The 15,343-nt window shown below is 40.3% G+C and overlaps 3 protein-coding genes and 1 long non-coding RNA gene across 6 annotated transcripts; 2 read left to right on the top strand and 2 right to left on the bottom strand.

Annotated features, from left to right (window-relative positions):
• The first annotated feature begins 1,296 nt into the window (after positions 1-1,296).
• LOC131314882 (protein PLASTID TRANSCRIPTIONALLY ACTIVE 16, chloroplastic) lies at positions 1,297-6,811 on the top strand. The gene is made up of 6 exons (XM_058343800.1): positions 1,297-1,350; positions 2,115-2,738; positions 4,325-4,777; positions 4,899-4,967; positions 5,857-5,915; positions 6,024-6,811. Exons 2-6 carry the CDS (start codon positions 2,295-2,297, stop codon positions 6,538-6,540), a joined length of 1,542 nt encoding a protein of 513 aa, XP_058199783.1. The 5' UTR covers positions 1,297-1,350; positions 2,115-2,294; the 3' UTR covers positions 6,541-6,811.
• Positions 6,812-7,126: 315 nt separating this feature from the next.
• LOC131313612 (uncharacterized) lies at positions 7,127-9,767 on the top strand. 2 transcript variants are annotated; one of them, XM_058342005.1, is made up of 3 exons: positions 7,152-8,115; positions 8,673-9,212; positions 9,327-9,767. In XM_058342005.1, exons 1-3 carry the CDS (start codon positions 7,321-7,323, stop codon positions 9,426-9,428), a joined length of 1,437 nt encoding a protein of 478 aa, XP_058197988.1. In that variant the 5' UTR covers positions 7,152-7,320; the 3' UTR covers positions 9,429-9,767. The 2 variants fall into 2 exon arrangements, with proteins under 2 accessions (XP_058197986.1, XP_058197988.1); XM_058342003.1 differs by having other exon boundaries at positions 7,127-8,115; positions 8,673-9,767.
• Positions 9,768-9,928: 161 nt separating this feature from the next.
• Positions 9,929-14,957, bottom strand: LOC131314156 (methylsterol monooxygenase 2-2-like). Of its 2 annotated transcripts, none has more exons than XM_058342645.1 (7): positions 14,729-14,957; positions 13,347-13,484; positions 11,950-12,095; positions 11,664-11,783; positions 11,370-11,582; positions 11,203-11,283; positions 9,929-10,221 (listed from the first exon to the last, which is right to left on the bottom strand). In XM_058342645.1, the coding sequence occupies exons 1-7, from the start codon at positions 14,756-14,758 to the stop codon at positions 10,140-10,142; spliced, it is 810 nt and encodes a 269-aa protein (XP_058198628.1). In that variant the 5' UTR covers positions 14,759-14,957; the 3' UTR covers positions 9,929-10,139. The 2 variants fall into 2 exon arrangements, with proteins under 2 accessions (XP_058198628.1, XP_058198629.1); XM_058342646.1 differs by lacking the exon at positions 14,729-14,957 and adding an exon at positions 13,853-14,145.
• LOC131314157 (uncharacterized) lies at positions 10,428-11,197 on the bottom strand. Its single transcript, XR_009196317.1, has 2 exons — positions 11,154-11,197; positions 10,428-10,922 (listed from the first exon to the last, which is right to left on the bottom strand). It is a non-coding gene; the product is annotated as an uncharacterized LOC131314157 (long non-coding RNA).
• Positions 14,958-15,343: the final 386 nt, after the last annotated feature.

The following is a 15,343-nucleotide window of genomic DNA, read 5'->3' as shown; positions in this document are numbered from 1 at the left end:
CTTCTAGATTTTTGTTCCACTATTTAATTTATATTTCGAAATTTTACGTAGGCCTTGTAGGTTGATGAGGTTTTTTGGTTAGTCATTGCTTGTTCTTTGAGAGTAGATTGATGGAAAATAGATTACTCAAGCATCTCAATTTTAGTTGATAAATTGAGAGCACTTTCTTTGTTGTACTTTCTGTGGTCGATATAGGATTGTTGGATGCATGGCTGAACACCAAGTCTACCAAGCATGGTGCTAGAAAACTTGGATCACCACTGCTGACTCATGTCAGAAAATTTGATGAGTCCTCATTTCTATGGTGGTTTGCTTGCTATCCGACTAGAATTTGGATATTGGGGGTGACATCTTTGTCACAGCTGATCGCATTATGTTTTTTGTTCATTTGAAAAGAGAGATAAATGGCTGCATATTTTTCTTAGGTTGAGACGTGTTTAGAGCAGTTTCCTAGCCCTTGGATCGGAAATTAGAGCAGTTTCCTAGCACTTGGATCAGAAATAAGTTGACGGAAGCTGTTGGAACGGATGAGGTGTTTGAATGATCTTGTGCAAAATTATTGTATATAGGTTTCATCGGATGCTAAAGATATGTGAACAAATTGCTGTAAGATGTTTCTAATTTAGGAGAGCTATAAATTATACTCGGCTCCCTCTAGGATAGAAAATAGTTTCTATGATTGAAACGATTTGCCATAGGGGCAGAGGTAAGGCCCTGGGTTTTTTCTCTTAAATTGCTTCGTGCGAAAGGTCAGGACTTTCAAGTTGGGTTTGTTCCGAAAACGTTCCCAAATCCGGAGCCCCTTTCCCTCTTGATGAGGGGAGGGAAGTGGAAAAAGCACGCACCTGCTTCATATGGTGATATTTCATCAGATCTGGCTGTATGAGGAATGGAAAGCATATTGACGGGTAGTTTTCTAAAAGTGCTAAAAGGAAAGGGGCCCTTTTTTTATTCCCTTTTGTATTTTGTGAAGGGAAAAAAAGCCCCTTTAGTGATGAAAAAAAGTCCATTTATTACAAATTTACTTTCTGTACTTTTAGTATTTTTAGTGCTTCTGAGAAACAACCCCTGAAAAACCATCATCATGTTGGCGTCAAAATTGTTCTTGCAAAATTGGCTTTCATGTTTTGCTTTTGTTTATTTCTTGTCTATGCGTATTGTTTTTGAGAAATCCGTGACTCTGGACTGGGCAGGACCATCGATCTCCTAATTCTGGTACTTTTTGTGTCTAAATCGTTTGTTGCCGGTCACTCCATAGCATACAATTAATCTCATCTATGCTAATCATGTAGCGAGGAATTCAACGCAGGTGATAGGGGAGATTTGGAACAGAGATCCTTGTAGTCGCTGGTAAGACCTCAAATAAGTTTCTACGCGAAAATTCAAGATATGATACTGCATACTGTGCAAAATCTATTCCAGTCAAGTTACACAGAAACCAGAATTTGTTGGTTGGTTAGCCAATCAAGCTAAAAAAACAGATGACGGGTACGTCCGTATAAATGTATCATGGTTTATGTTGGTTCTTGCTTCCATTTTCACTTTCCCCGTAAGCGAGCCCGGGTTTTTTCTAGTTATTCAATGACTCCTATGCAGTTCCTATGAGCCCGGGTTTTTTCTAGTTATTCAATGACTCCTATGCAGTCTTCGTCCTTTTTAAGTGTTCATTACGGTTTTACGTGTCATTTTTAATTGTCTATATCTTTTAATTTACATTGTTAAAAATGTGCAATATGAATATTGTTTGATAGGTCTTAATTATTTTTTAAAACAATGATTTTATGTTGAGAGATATAAGCCTTCGGAAATGGCACGCAGAACCGTAATAGGCATTCAAAAAGGGACGGATGGAGTAATATACAACTACACTGATGAGTCGGCATCCTTCTCCATTTTTGGGTCTCAAAACTCGTAGGCACGGTCTCTAATAAATTTTCTCTATCTATTTCTCTGTACATATTATTCTAAAAAATTTCCTTCAAAATCCAAACCGAAAAGGGTTACTCTCTCTCTTTCTTTGTTTTTTTCCCTTTTGTGGTCAAGTAGACATTCCTTAATTGCAGTGTACCATGAAAATGATGAAAACGTCTGGTGTCCAATTTTCTCCTTTGTAGATAGAATATGCCGAGGTGGCTCAATACCATTGGCTGTCTTGTCCTACCTCTCCATCCAGATAATATCCAACCAACACAAACCCCTCTCTTTCCGACACTCATCCACATACTACTATAGAGCCAAAACCAAAGCAAAATGGCCTCTTGACTGTGTTTTCCTCCTTTTGCCCCAACCCACCCATGGCTCCAGCTCTCTCCTCCAACTCATTCCTCCTAAGCACCACCCCCTCTTCGAGGCTAACCACCCTCCGCAACCCGCGGCTCGCCGTTTCAGCCAAGAGGGCCGGCCCCTCCCCCCCTTTCCGGTTCGGCAAACCGGCCGATGATTCGTCCGCCGAGGAAAGCCCGACGGACGATAAACCGAGTTCCAATCCCTTTTCCTTCAATTTCGGTAAGGTGTCCGATGTGAAGGCTCTGATCCCAGTCGTTGCTAGCCCTTCTACGGGCTTGTCTTTCGGGAGCCTGAGACGGAAAGACCCCGGCACCGTGTTTGTTGCCGGTGCGACTGGGCTGGCAGGCGTCCGCATCACCCAAACGCTGCTGCGCGAAGGTTTTACGGTTCGGGCTGGGGTGGCGGACCTGGGAGCTGCCCAGGAGCTTGCCCGCATTGCAGCCCAATACAAGGTTAGCTATTATGCTACACAAATGTGGTTACCAAGTTTTAGAGTTTGTGTTGTTTTAGCACAAAGTTAATTTGGAGGAATCTAACACTTCTCACTGTGTGGCGCAAAATATTAGGCCGGCCGCAAGAAACTTAAAAATCAATGGAGTAAATTTGTCAACATTTAGAGCATCACTCAAATCTCACTTTGACTCTGAATATTTGGATTCTTGATAATCCTGAATGGTTAGAATTTCAATGTGATTCAATTAGTCCTATTTAGGTCCCGTTCCGCTAAAGTTTTTATTTTTTAAGTACTTATTTCCTGCTTTACAAGACAAGTCATTCTCTCACAGTACATCACATTTAATTTAGTTAGTGGAACACACCCTTAATCATTAATCGGAAACTTCATGTGAATGGAACTCCATTTTTGCCCCACTTTAGCCCTATGTTGTTATCGGATTAGTAGTTTGAAGCAGTTTTGAGCTACTAAATCATAAAAATTAGGGTCAAAATCGTGTTGTGTTATTTTGGATTTCTTGCCATTTTCGAATTCGTGCCAAAATATTTATCAGCTTTTTAAGAGTAACGTATGTTAACACGATTCTGAATAAAGAGTTAATGAAGGATATAAATCTCATTGAGTTTATTGGCGTTGGGTTGAAAATTGCGTTCTTCACATTCAATTAAAATCATGCATCATCGGGCTTTAGGATCAAAATGAAAAATTAGACGGTTATTCGTATCTTTCTTGAGTTACGCAACTTCAACCCATATTTTTTCTCCTATTTAATTTTTGTGTTTGTTGTATAAAAAAAATAGTTGACCCAAGTTTTCTAAATTCGGGTCGAGTTTGAGGCGTGTTAATGTCAAAAGCCCTATTGACATTTTTTTTTTGGTGCTTTGGAAAACAATTGAAATTGTACAATACTGGACATTTACAAAAGAAGCTTCATTTTCAACAAATTACAGCTTTTATATACTAGTAAGCTCCAGTTTCTTTTGTTTGAACAGCAATAAGCTCCAGTTTCCATATCCGATCTTGCCCTCCTTTAAAGCAACCAAGTCTCGCCCACCCGTTGTCGTTTGGGTGCTTGACCTCTAGTGCAGGTCTCTTAGGCCCTTTGTCGTGGTTCTATTCTTTAGTGGCGAGGCTCTTATGCCTGCGTCAGCCAGGCCGGCTCCCATATCCGAAATTTGGATATTGTGTATGTGTTTAAAGGGTCCATTATGCCTCTCCCTAGTCAACAATTGCCTAAGTAAATTGGTGTGTGAAATTACCCTCTTGTCTTTCTTCAAAAAGTAACTATATCCGATTGACATTCTGACAAATTTTTGCGGTCTCTTTGTCACGGTCTTTCTTTGTTGTTTTTTCTTAATTTTTACTCGATTTTGGTGTAATTTTTATATCACATTGTTTGGCTCGACGGGAGGTGAAAAAATATAGACAAAAAAACTGAAACATGTCTCTCTGTCTTCTTTTTGAAAGAGTGTTTTGAGTGTCTTTTGTCGATGTAAAAAAAAAAACCAGAAAAAGAGATACTGTATATCGCATGTATTTTACGTTTCACTCATTTATCCTACGCCTACCCCATCTCCACCGCAGATCATATCCAACGAAGAATCAAAAAGTCTCAACGCCGTCGAATCCACCTTCCAAGACGCCGAATCCATCGCCAAGGCCATCGGCAATGCCAGCAAGGTCGTCGTCACCATCGGCCCCGACGAAAACGGCCCCGCAGCCGAGGTCACCACGTCGGACGCCGCGCAAGTCATCCAGGCCGCCCAGTTTGCCGGCGTGGGCCACGTGGCGATCATCTACGACGAAGCGGCGACCTTCTCGACCTACAACGTCCTCGACGGCATATCGTCGTTCTTCAGCAACCTCTTCTCGCGGTCTCAGCCGCTGACGGTGCCGGAGCTCCTGCAGAAGGTGGTGGAAGCCGGCGACGTCAGTTACACGCTGATCAAGACGCGGCTGACGGAGGACTTTTCCCCCGAGAGTTCGTACAACGTCGTCGTGTCGGCTGAAGGGAGTGTTGGTGCAAACGACTACAAAGTAATGTAATGTACGGAGTAATTTTATTTTTATTTGTAATGGAGAATTGATGATTTTCTTTTGTTGTATTAATTTCTCTGAAAATTGATGTATTTTTTCTTGATTTGTTGGAGTTTTATAGGTAGCTAAGTCGCAGATAGCGTTGCTGGTGGCAAAAGTTTTCGCCAACACAGCCGTGGCGGCAAATAAGGTGAGCATTTCATCCGTTCTGCTAAGGGTACTATTTGTTTTAAGTAATTATTTTTTACGAGACAAGTCATTCTCTCACAATACGTCACATTTAATTCAAAAAATAAGTAACTTAGTTAGTGGAACGGGGCCAAGTTGACCATTTGTTTGTTTGATGAGGCTAATAATCATGAGGAATAAGTAATCTGCGTAGGCCTCGCACCAAAAGTACGTCACTGTTCAAAAATTAGCTCGGGACGCGGATAGCTTATACCAACATTCACGTTTGTAGACGGCAAATGCAATTTCCAAACCTCCGTCGTCTATTTTATCATGCACAAATGTGAATTATTGGAATAGCGCTGATGTCCGATTGAGATAGACATACTTCCATGTGAGGTCTACGTTAAGAAAGTTTTCGATCTCCATTTTGGATTCGGAATCGGCCAACACCATCCCAAAACTGGGCCAAAATTGATGATAGGCAGACTGGATGGGAGTTTGGTCCAAGGTTGTCATACCCGGAATGTGTATTTAGAAGAACATAAAAAAAATACCTTGTACCCACGAAGTAAATTCCTTTGAAGTTTTTTTCTTGCAATTCTTTCTAGAAAATTGCCTCTATGATCATATTAAATTGGGTAGTCCTCTCTTTAGCCAAGAACTATTTCAGGTGTTCTTTTATCCCAACAATTTGTGGACTCATGTCCCAGAATCTGAGGAAGAATCATTGCTATATCAAGTATTCTTGGCATTTCTATCATGTCTTACTGATTTACCCTCAAAACTCCACGAATCATGTAATTCATGACGTATTTATTTACCAACTCTACTCTAAAAGAATGGAACTTTCGTGGTGTTCGAGTGGTTTTTCTCCATTGATTGCTCAAATTGGTAACATTCGATTTCAGGTTGTTCAAGTTTGCACAAATCCAGCTGCCCCATCGAAGACTGTGGATGAACTATTCAGGTAACGGTATACCTATCTGTGTACATAATGAACGCATAAGTATAGAAATCTTAACCTGCATTTGAAGAGAGGATTGCATTCTAAGGTGTTTAAATTTACTTCTTTTAGTGCCATTCCTGAGGACGGAAGAAGAAAAGCCTATGCAGAATCCCTTGCAAAGGCAGAAGCCGAGGAAGAAGCCAGAAAAGCTACAGAGAGAGCACTAGAAGCAGCCAATGTAGCAAAGAGGATACAAACCGAAGTCAAAAAGCTCGAAGAGCAAGAAGCTCGAGCAGCCAATCTAGCTGAAGAGGCACAAGTGAAGGCCGAGGCTGCAGGAGCTTCAGTGGAAGGCCTCTTGGACAAGGCAAAGGAGATTGGTTCCGGACTGTCTTGGGAAAAGTTCAGCTCACAAATTGCAACAGCTGTTCAAAAGCCAACTGAGAAGCCGAAAGTCCAGATTGCCACCGTAAGAGGACAAGCCAAGGCTCAAACTCTGCGTGCCAAAAAAGCAGTCATCAAACCACCAACCCCAAAACAAAAGCAGCCGCCAAAGCCAAAAGAAACAAAAACGGAGTCCCAGCCCGAAACGAGGAAGATTTTTGGTGGACTGTTTCAGCAAGAAACTATCTATGTTGATGACTAAGAAGTGAGAAGGGATTTTCGTCAAAGTTCAGTCTTTGTGGCTATGTTAGCTTTGAGACATGGTTTAGAGTTGATGATATTGGTGTTCATGGGGTGTAAAGTATTCGAGTCTCAGCAAGAAAATGTCTGGATTTCTTGCCTTACTGTTTGAGGCTGTCCTATTATTCTTTTTCTTTGATTATGTAGCATTTCCAGGAGTCAGGACTACTTCTACGTTCATAAACCTGATGTAATCTTTGAGCGGTTGAATAAAATCGAGGCTTAACGATTTCTATGCTCGGAGCTGCTACTGATATAACTCATCTCCACTTCTTTATTACTGGCACACACTTCATTTAGAAACACAGAACTGTTAAAGATGAGTTTATTATCCCAACAGAACTTGGATCAGGAAATATTTCGTATAATGCAAAACCCAGCTTTTACGGCTAGCACTGTAGCGAAAGCTGGATATTTGTCACTGGACTGACTAGTATTACTGAAGTTGTATGGCTTTTCTCGTTCGGCAATTCGCAATTTATGGCCTCATATAAAGCAACTTCCATCACATGAATAACACAGCACATGAATCGAAGATATACACTCACATGATTTGTGTTTTCTTAACATAGCACAAACTTCATGAACCATTCAACTCAAAAAGGAAACCTACTCACAAACTCATTTTACCACTTTCAAGATCCAGATTGGAGAGAAAATTGTATCAAGCTCCTGTTTTTCCTTCATTTCTTGCTGTTTTGATTTTTTGGAAACTTAGTTCAAGCTCCTGGCCCTCTTCAGCATGGCACCTCCGGTGATCAAACAGTTGTCGAATAAACCTGCGAATGTTTGTGGCAAATTGCTTTTATTTTCTGGACTAACCATGTACACAATGTACATTCTCTCCTCCAACCACCACTGCTGCCAATCCTCCACTCTCTTCCCCAACTCAAACCACCTGTCAAACGATCCTGACTCGATTTCCTACTCTCCCACCAACATTACCCACATTGTTTTTGGTATATCAGGTTCATCAAGAGCATGGAACAACAAGAAGTGGTACGTCGAGTCGTGGTGGAAACCAAACACAACTCGTGGATTCCTCTTCCTAGACCGCCCTCCAACCGAGTTTCTTCCATGGCCTTTAGCAATTGATCCACCCTTTCGGGTTTCTGAAAACACGTCGAAATACAAGGAGTACGACAGGCATCTGATGCCTTACGCAATCCGAATGGCTAAGGTGATTGTGGAGACATTCAAGGCTCAAAATAAAGGTGTGAGGTGGTATGTGATGTCCGACGACGACACGATATTTTTCACGAATAATTTAGTGGAGGTTCTTGGAAAATATGATCATAGGAAGTACTATTACATTGGGAGGAATTCGGAATGTGTTGTGAATAATGTGTGGGGGTCATTTGAAATGGGATTTGGGGGAGCTGGATTTGCTTTGAGTTATCCTCTAGCAGAAGCACTGGCTAAGAATTTGGATGTGTGTATCAAAAGGTATCCTTATGTGTATGGAAGTGACCATATTTTGCAGTCTTGTGTTGCTGATTTGGGAGTGCCTCTAACTCATGAGAAGGGCTTTCATCAGGTACTCAACTTCTTCTTCTTTTTATCAGCAAAGAAAGGTTTCTATACCATTTAAAATGATAAAAAACAGAAATCTTGTAGTAGTGATACGCCAGGAAGCATCATGCACAAACGGTAGTACCTCACCACTACACCTCGCCTCACATTTTTTTTTATAAAAAAAAAACCGGAAAAAAAACCACCCAAACGTTGGTAAGACACCAACAAACACCCAAAAAGAGCCCAATCCAAATAAATGGGCCAAACCCAACACCTAAGAGAGAAAAACCCAAACCTGAAAGAAACAAACCCTAAACCTAGACAACTAGGTCACCAATCCAGTCCACCGTCTCCAACACCGCCGTGACAACCGCAACCCTGCAGAAACCGCCGTCCAAAAGCCCAGAACAAACACAGCCTACCACCATCAGCAGCCACCATCTCCGCTCTGGACCAAAAACCCAGAGAAAACAGAGATGCACGCTCGCGCCCACCACCAAAACAGCCACTATGTGTAACAATTGTTTCATCAGGTACACGATATACATGTGTAACAATTGTCTTTCAATATTAATGCAGATTGATCTCCGTGGTGACATATCAGGACTTCTCTCAGCACACCCACAATCCCCTCTCCTCTCCCTCCACCACCTCGACGCCGTGAAGCCCATTTTCCCCCTCCTGAACCGTTACGAATCCCTTCACCACCTTATGAAAGCCGCGAAAGCCGACGAGTCTCACTTGCTCCAACAAACCGTTTGCTATCACAAGCAAACCAACTGGACTTTCTCCATATCGTGGGGCTACTCGGCCCACATTTACGAAACCTTTTTCCCACCAAGTATTCTTCAGAAGCCTATCGAGACATTTGTTCCTTGGAAAAAAGGCGCATTTCCACCATACATGTTCAACACGCGGCTTCCTTCTAATGATCCTTGTGAATCCCCTCACGTTTTTTTCTTCGATACGGTGGAGCAATCTACAGGAGGGAGAATAGTTTTGAGCTATACGCGAAAATGGGAACGCAAATTACCAGCTTGTTCGGCAAGTGGAAATCGTTCGGCTGATCACATAGCCAAAATTCACGTCGTATCACCAGTTGGAAGACTTATAAGTGGCGTGAGTGATTCAAGTCGCCGTCTATTCTTTCCTTCTACTCCATCGATGAATATGAATTCACAAGAATACCTCAAAAACCCTTGTATAACCATGGGCTTTGTTTTCATTTTTCAGGCTGGGAGTAGACGAGAATGCTGTGATGTTTTACGAGTGAGTGACATGAATGCTACCGTGATCGAGCTTAGAGCTTGCTTGAAAGACGAAATGCTGGCTTGAAAGCAAATATATAGGAGTAGTACAATATATGTTGGAGACAATTTGTAATAAGGTGTGGTGGATAAATTGGGAAACAATCAGTGGCGAACGCAGAAACTTGATAAAGTGGTGGCGAACGCAGAAATTTGATAAAGCGGTGACCAAATGCAAAAGTGGTTTTTAGAAGGTGGCCTATTAATATGGACAAATTATTGCATCAAGATTTTCAAGGGGAATAAGTTATAAACACCAAAATGTAATCTAAATTCCCTTGATCCATCCCAGCCAAATATTGAGCGTATTTCTTGTATTGACTAATATTGGGCATATTTCTTATATTGATTGAGTTGTTGAGCTTGATTGTCTCCTAGACTCTCACAATTGATATAGTGTTCCGAGTTTGTACCATGTACTTCATATCTGGTGTAAAATGATCTCTTTTATCGATTGACAAAAAAAAAAATCCCAACACAACACAGCACATAAGAACCCAGGGAAGTGGAAGACAAATGCCCATGAAATAAAGAAATGATGGCAGCTTCATTTATGTAAGGTAACCAGAGGCAAACCATCCAAAGAAACTTTGCACAGATTTATCGAACATCAAAATCCAACTTCAAACAGATTAATCCACAAAAACTGTAACTCATGAGCCCCCGAAGATGCTATCAGTTAAGAACCCAACCGAACAATATGAAAGGGCGCAAAAACGTTCTCTTTCCATCTGCAGCTTCACATTTTCTTGTTCATGGCGTTGTCTTCACTGCTCTTCATTGCGTTCAGTTTTCTGTATCCCTTATCAGTACCAAATATCCTGATGAGAAAGAAGCCAAATCAACCGATGTCACATAAGCTACCTGCCAAGTATATTATCACATTTATAGGCATGCATATTAAGTGACCACGCCCAGTTTGTTTCCTATATGCCATTACCTAAGGTTGCAAAGGTAAACAGAGCTACAACTGGGATAGAGTGCGTGGGGGTACAAAAGAATCGGATTTTTACAGGGGAGTACAAAATAAAAGAACTAAATATGTGTGGATGGTTTACATCCTGCATTACAATACCATAAGCAAGCCAGAGTCAATCACTAGAAGCACTTCCAGCAGATTGAATAGTGCCCGTAACATGTTTCTATAAAACCAAACGAGAACCTCACTACATATTTAAGCAACCAGATGCTTCCACTTGCAAGTTTTATGAGTTTCTCATTCTTTCCCTTAGTTTTTTGGTCCAGGTGCCTCCTGCAGCAAGACGATCGGACAGGGACACTTCAACGTGCAAGGTATACTAAAGTTGTTGGAGAATCCTAATTCGCAAAGGATATAAAAGTTGCCATCAACTTTCTGGTAAATGCAGCCTAACCTACTAAACTGCACAGACCAAAATATAACGAAGGCACCACAGAACAAAAGGCAAAACAAAAACAAAAAAAACTGTGCCTGCATTGCTCAGCACCTAATCACTATTCCCAAGTCTCAACTTGCTTCATAAACGGCATATAAATCACATAGCTTTACAGTTGCAGCCGAGTGCAATTTTGTTCACCCTCCTTAAAAGAGGGTGAACATTGCCTTCCTTCTTATTGGTTGAAATAGTGTGGATTCCACCACAAAATGATGTCATGCTTACCATGCAATACACTTTTTGGTGAGCATGATATCATCTTGTGGTGGGATCCACACCCTTTCAACCAATAGGAAGGAGGGTAATGTTCACCCTCTTAAGTGGAGGGTGAACAAAACTCAACTCGTTGCAGCCATACAAACCAATGTTTTCATCCTTTAAACTTACCAGTCCATGTAAATGAAAGTTGAGGAGTAGTTGCCAGACTTTGTATAGAGCAGTCGGTGGTGATAGTCATGAAAATCAGCACTGTAAGATCAATGATACAAGTCTCAGGCATATGATGTTAAATGGTACATATGACACGAAAAAAGGCTGGAAAATGATATACTCACCCTCCGTACAAGGGCAAGAAGTTTGAAAGGCTCCACGGGAAATGATAACCACAATGCGCCTCCACTGTCTCCAAAACTCTAACTACCATCCACAGCCACAGAGTTATCAAATGGGGCCCGGTGATGGCAGGACCAACAATCGTAGCAAATCCAAGGAAAAGGATCTCAGCAGGGTGTGCATATTCAGACGTCAGGCCAAATGGTGTTGCATACCTGATGATTCAAGAAACAAACTAAACAGAAATAAACTATAATAGATGTGCATTTTATAACAGCTTGGTTTGTTCCACTTACTCATGATGCACACTGTGGACATGCTTGTACAGCAATTTTGTATGCAACATCCTGTGCCCCCAATAGAATACAAAATCCTCCAGGATGAAGTAGAACAATATCTGTGTAGAGATTACTTTCCTGCTCAACCAAAAGGTTCGCAAAATTACTCCAAAGAAGATCTAAGACATCACTCAAGATGAAAACAAAGAAGCAGTAGAAGGTATTCAGCAGAATTTGAATCTGGAGCGTAGAATACAACAATATCTGCAAACTTAAGCTTTATTGATCAAGAACCTGAAAGTACCAGGAAGGCAATGGGAGACTACTTCTCATGCCCATGAATCTGAAGACAGGATAGGAAACAATCATAACAGGTAGATTGACACAGAAATGATACAGCAGTAGGCGAGTTATACATCTTTCCTGAGCTTCAGGTGAATTATTTCTCACCTGCATTGAACCACAAATAATTACAACACCTATGAATGTAAATCCAGTAAAATTACGTTGAAATGGAGATGTTGAATTCTGGTGAGGAGCAAACTAATTAGAACTGGCTCATTAGTAGCACTGTTGAGAAATAACTACTCTTTGGCTTAAAGCATGAATAATGGCTCTCTAAAATAGATGCGGAGTGACAAATTTAGATGAAAAGGACACAAAACTCCTCTGCGGTGGATCACACAAAACAATGAATCTTATGAAGATGCAGAGAGCGTAATGACATCTATTTGACGAAGAGTTTCCTTGTTTACCACTAATTACATTATTCTTACAGGAAGCGTGCAAACTTCAGGTCTCAATGGCAGCATCAGGATACTGCTGCATCAGGATATGAAGCTCATTGCCAATAGGAAAGTTAAATGAATAGGAACCTCCTCTAAGGAATGTAAACATGACTTGCGAGTTGCAACAATCCACTACAAATAAAGATGCAGCAGCAGCATGGAAACCAAAAACTGATCATTGAACACGAATGTGTTGGACTCAGGATCATGCTATGGAGGGGAAGGGAAATACAGTATATTGTTCTGCTACTCTAAGAAAAAGTTGAAGAACCCGGAGAAGAGAAATACATATCTAGTTTGGATTTAGAATTAGTAATAGTGTCACTAGAAGGGTAAGCGTATGCAGCAGCTTTGACTCTTCGAACCCTGTAGCAATATGTTACTTATAATAACAAAACATGGAAATCGACAACCAAAAAAAAAAATTTCATCCTGCATGCTAAGATCTGAATCCCTGACCAAATCTGCTTTACTTCTTATCAAGCAGCACCAAAAAGAAATCACAACACTGTTTTAACAAGCATATAAACCGAAGACAAGTGCACCCAACACTAACACCTTACCATGGTTGGACCATGTGGATGTAGAGATTCTGATATCTTCAACCAAAAAGCAACAGACAATAAATTGATGCAAAAAGCGAAAAACACCTTCCATAAATAACAGATAATGCTTTCCAAAACATCAAGGGCCCCGGCAAAAGTATGAAAAATGGAGATAAGTAAATGAACTTTACGTTTGCTGTTTTAGTTGAGTACCTAGAAACACAAAACAAAGTTCGACAAAGTTATCTTCCTATTCAATTCAATTTTTTATCCTTTCAACCTTGTATAGATGCATGTCTAAACTCTAAAACACATGACAAAATTAACATATCAAAATCAGTAATAACATGAAGCCACGAGTAAAATACCTGAATTTTATACTTGCTCAGCCATCCTGCTCTTTCCAAGTAGATGAATGGTAGCCCCGAAAAGAAAAAGACACTTTCGTGAAGAAAGAAACTTCCAAGACACGCCAGTTGGAAATCATTGAAATGACTGATCAGATACTGCAGATAAACAAACAAAAATCCTCGAGTTGAGAAAAACACTTCATAAAATGAGGATTGTATTTGTATAAGGCTTGATTACACAAGATGAATAGATTATGTCCCTAAATAACGACTCCAAGCCACAGAAATTGAAGACCAAATGGAGTCAAATTTTTTCCAATTTCCATCTGAGACGAGATATATAAATTCCCAGCCAGCTACCAAATACAACTCAATGTCTACTTTTCTATACTAGCAGATGACCGCAACAATATCAGTTTTCAGTTTCTGGTGCAATCCATGCTAGATTAGTTTACTTCAAAACATCATCGCTTCTGTGTATAGAAGAAAACAAGACAATATAAGCAATTAAGTTCGCCAATCACCTAACTCCCATTACGACATAGGTAAACAAAATTGATATGGAGAAAATCTCCCCCAAAGCTGCTAGTTAAGCTAAATTGCTCAAATAGAAGAAAAGGGAAGGAAAACTGTAATAATCCTCGAAGAGCAATGCTACAAACACAACTTCGAAATGCAACCCCGGACACGACTATATCCTGAGTCATTCGATACACATGGAACCACATGCATTGATATGCACCAAACACATTTGTGTCCGGAGTTGTATTCTAAAGTTGTGTTTCTAGACTTTTTTGATCCTCAAACGTCTTGCCTCCACAGGAGAGTTATCTAACGTTCTATGCAAGAACTAGCGAGAAGAATTTGGCATAAACGTTACGGCCCAATGTTTGGACCATTTGAAAAAAAGAACCAAAAAAAAAAAAATTCTAGAAACCTCTTTATGGGGTCCACGACTGTCGTCTTCGATGACCAAACGACCACTCAAACACAACTGAGCCAAAACTGATTTTGTTAATGCCAAAACTAATGTGCATAAGAATCTTGTACTTTACACATGGTACAAACTTTTTTATGCACAACAATTTTAACATTAAAAAAACAGTTTTGGCATTACATAGTTTCACAACTTTTGAAGCTATACAACTCCAAAGCGCAATCTTGACCAATTTAATGAGAAACGAGTAGAGAAAGAAAGAAAAATCCTCTTTTATATGCTTGTGTACGGATTGTAGCTACATGCATGCTGGTATGTATAGACACGTGTAAATATATAACAAACAGATCGAAGAGTGACAATGCTCGATGTGGTAGGACCAAATCCAAGCAGAAGAAGGCGAAATCCAGGGGATGATATAAAAACTATTGTATGTTAGTGAAGAGGTAGTTAAATGCGTTACCTGCCAACCAGATTCGATGAACGAAGCCATGGAAACCGGTGAAGCGGAGCTTGGTCTTCCGGTCGGCGGAGAGAGAGAGTAGAAATTAGGAGATTTGGAGTGCTTGGGGAGGGCAGAAGGGAGAAGAGAGAGGAACAGACAGGGCCACGAGATGAGACAGACTGTCACTGGAATCTCCGCCGGTGGCCTTCATACATCCATACATATATACATGAGAGAGATTATTCAGTGCCCTCGTGCACCACCTCTCATTATTTACACCCTTGTTATAATATCCCACACTAAAAAATAAATAAAATGTAGAGTGGTACTAACACGAAAAAAAGAATTTATGGCAGACTTTAAAGTTCATCACAATTAGGCTCCGTTCCAGAAATCTTCTTAAAAAATAAACAGTTTATTTCACATTTTCAAATTTAAAAATAATGTAAATGAAAAATAATTTTTTAATTTTTTTTGCACCGTATTAAAAATTTTGATGAGATCTATTAAACAAGATCCATATTGATAGAAAAATTATTTGCATAAATATATTATTTTTGAGCTTGAAATTACCTTCTTAAAAAATAAGTACTTATTTTATATTCCGAAACGGGGCCTTAATCTCATGCGCAC

The sequence above is a fragment of the Rhododendron vialii genome, chromosome 13a (assembly GCF_030253575.1).
Source record: "Rhododendron vialii isolate Sample 1 chromosome 13a, ASM3025357v1".
Lineage (NCBI taxonomy): Eukaryota > Viridiplantae > Streptophyta > Magnoliopsida > Ericales > Ericaceae > Rhododendron > Rhododendron vialii.
This window is presented reverse-complemented; position numbering and strand designations above follow the sequence as displayed.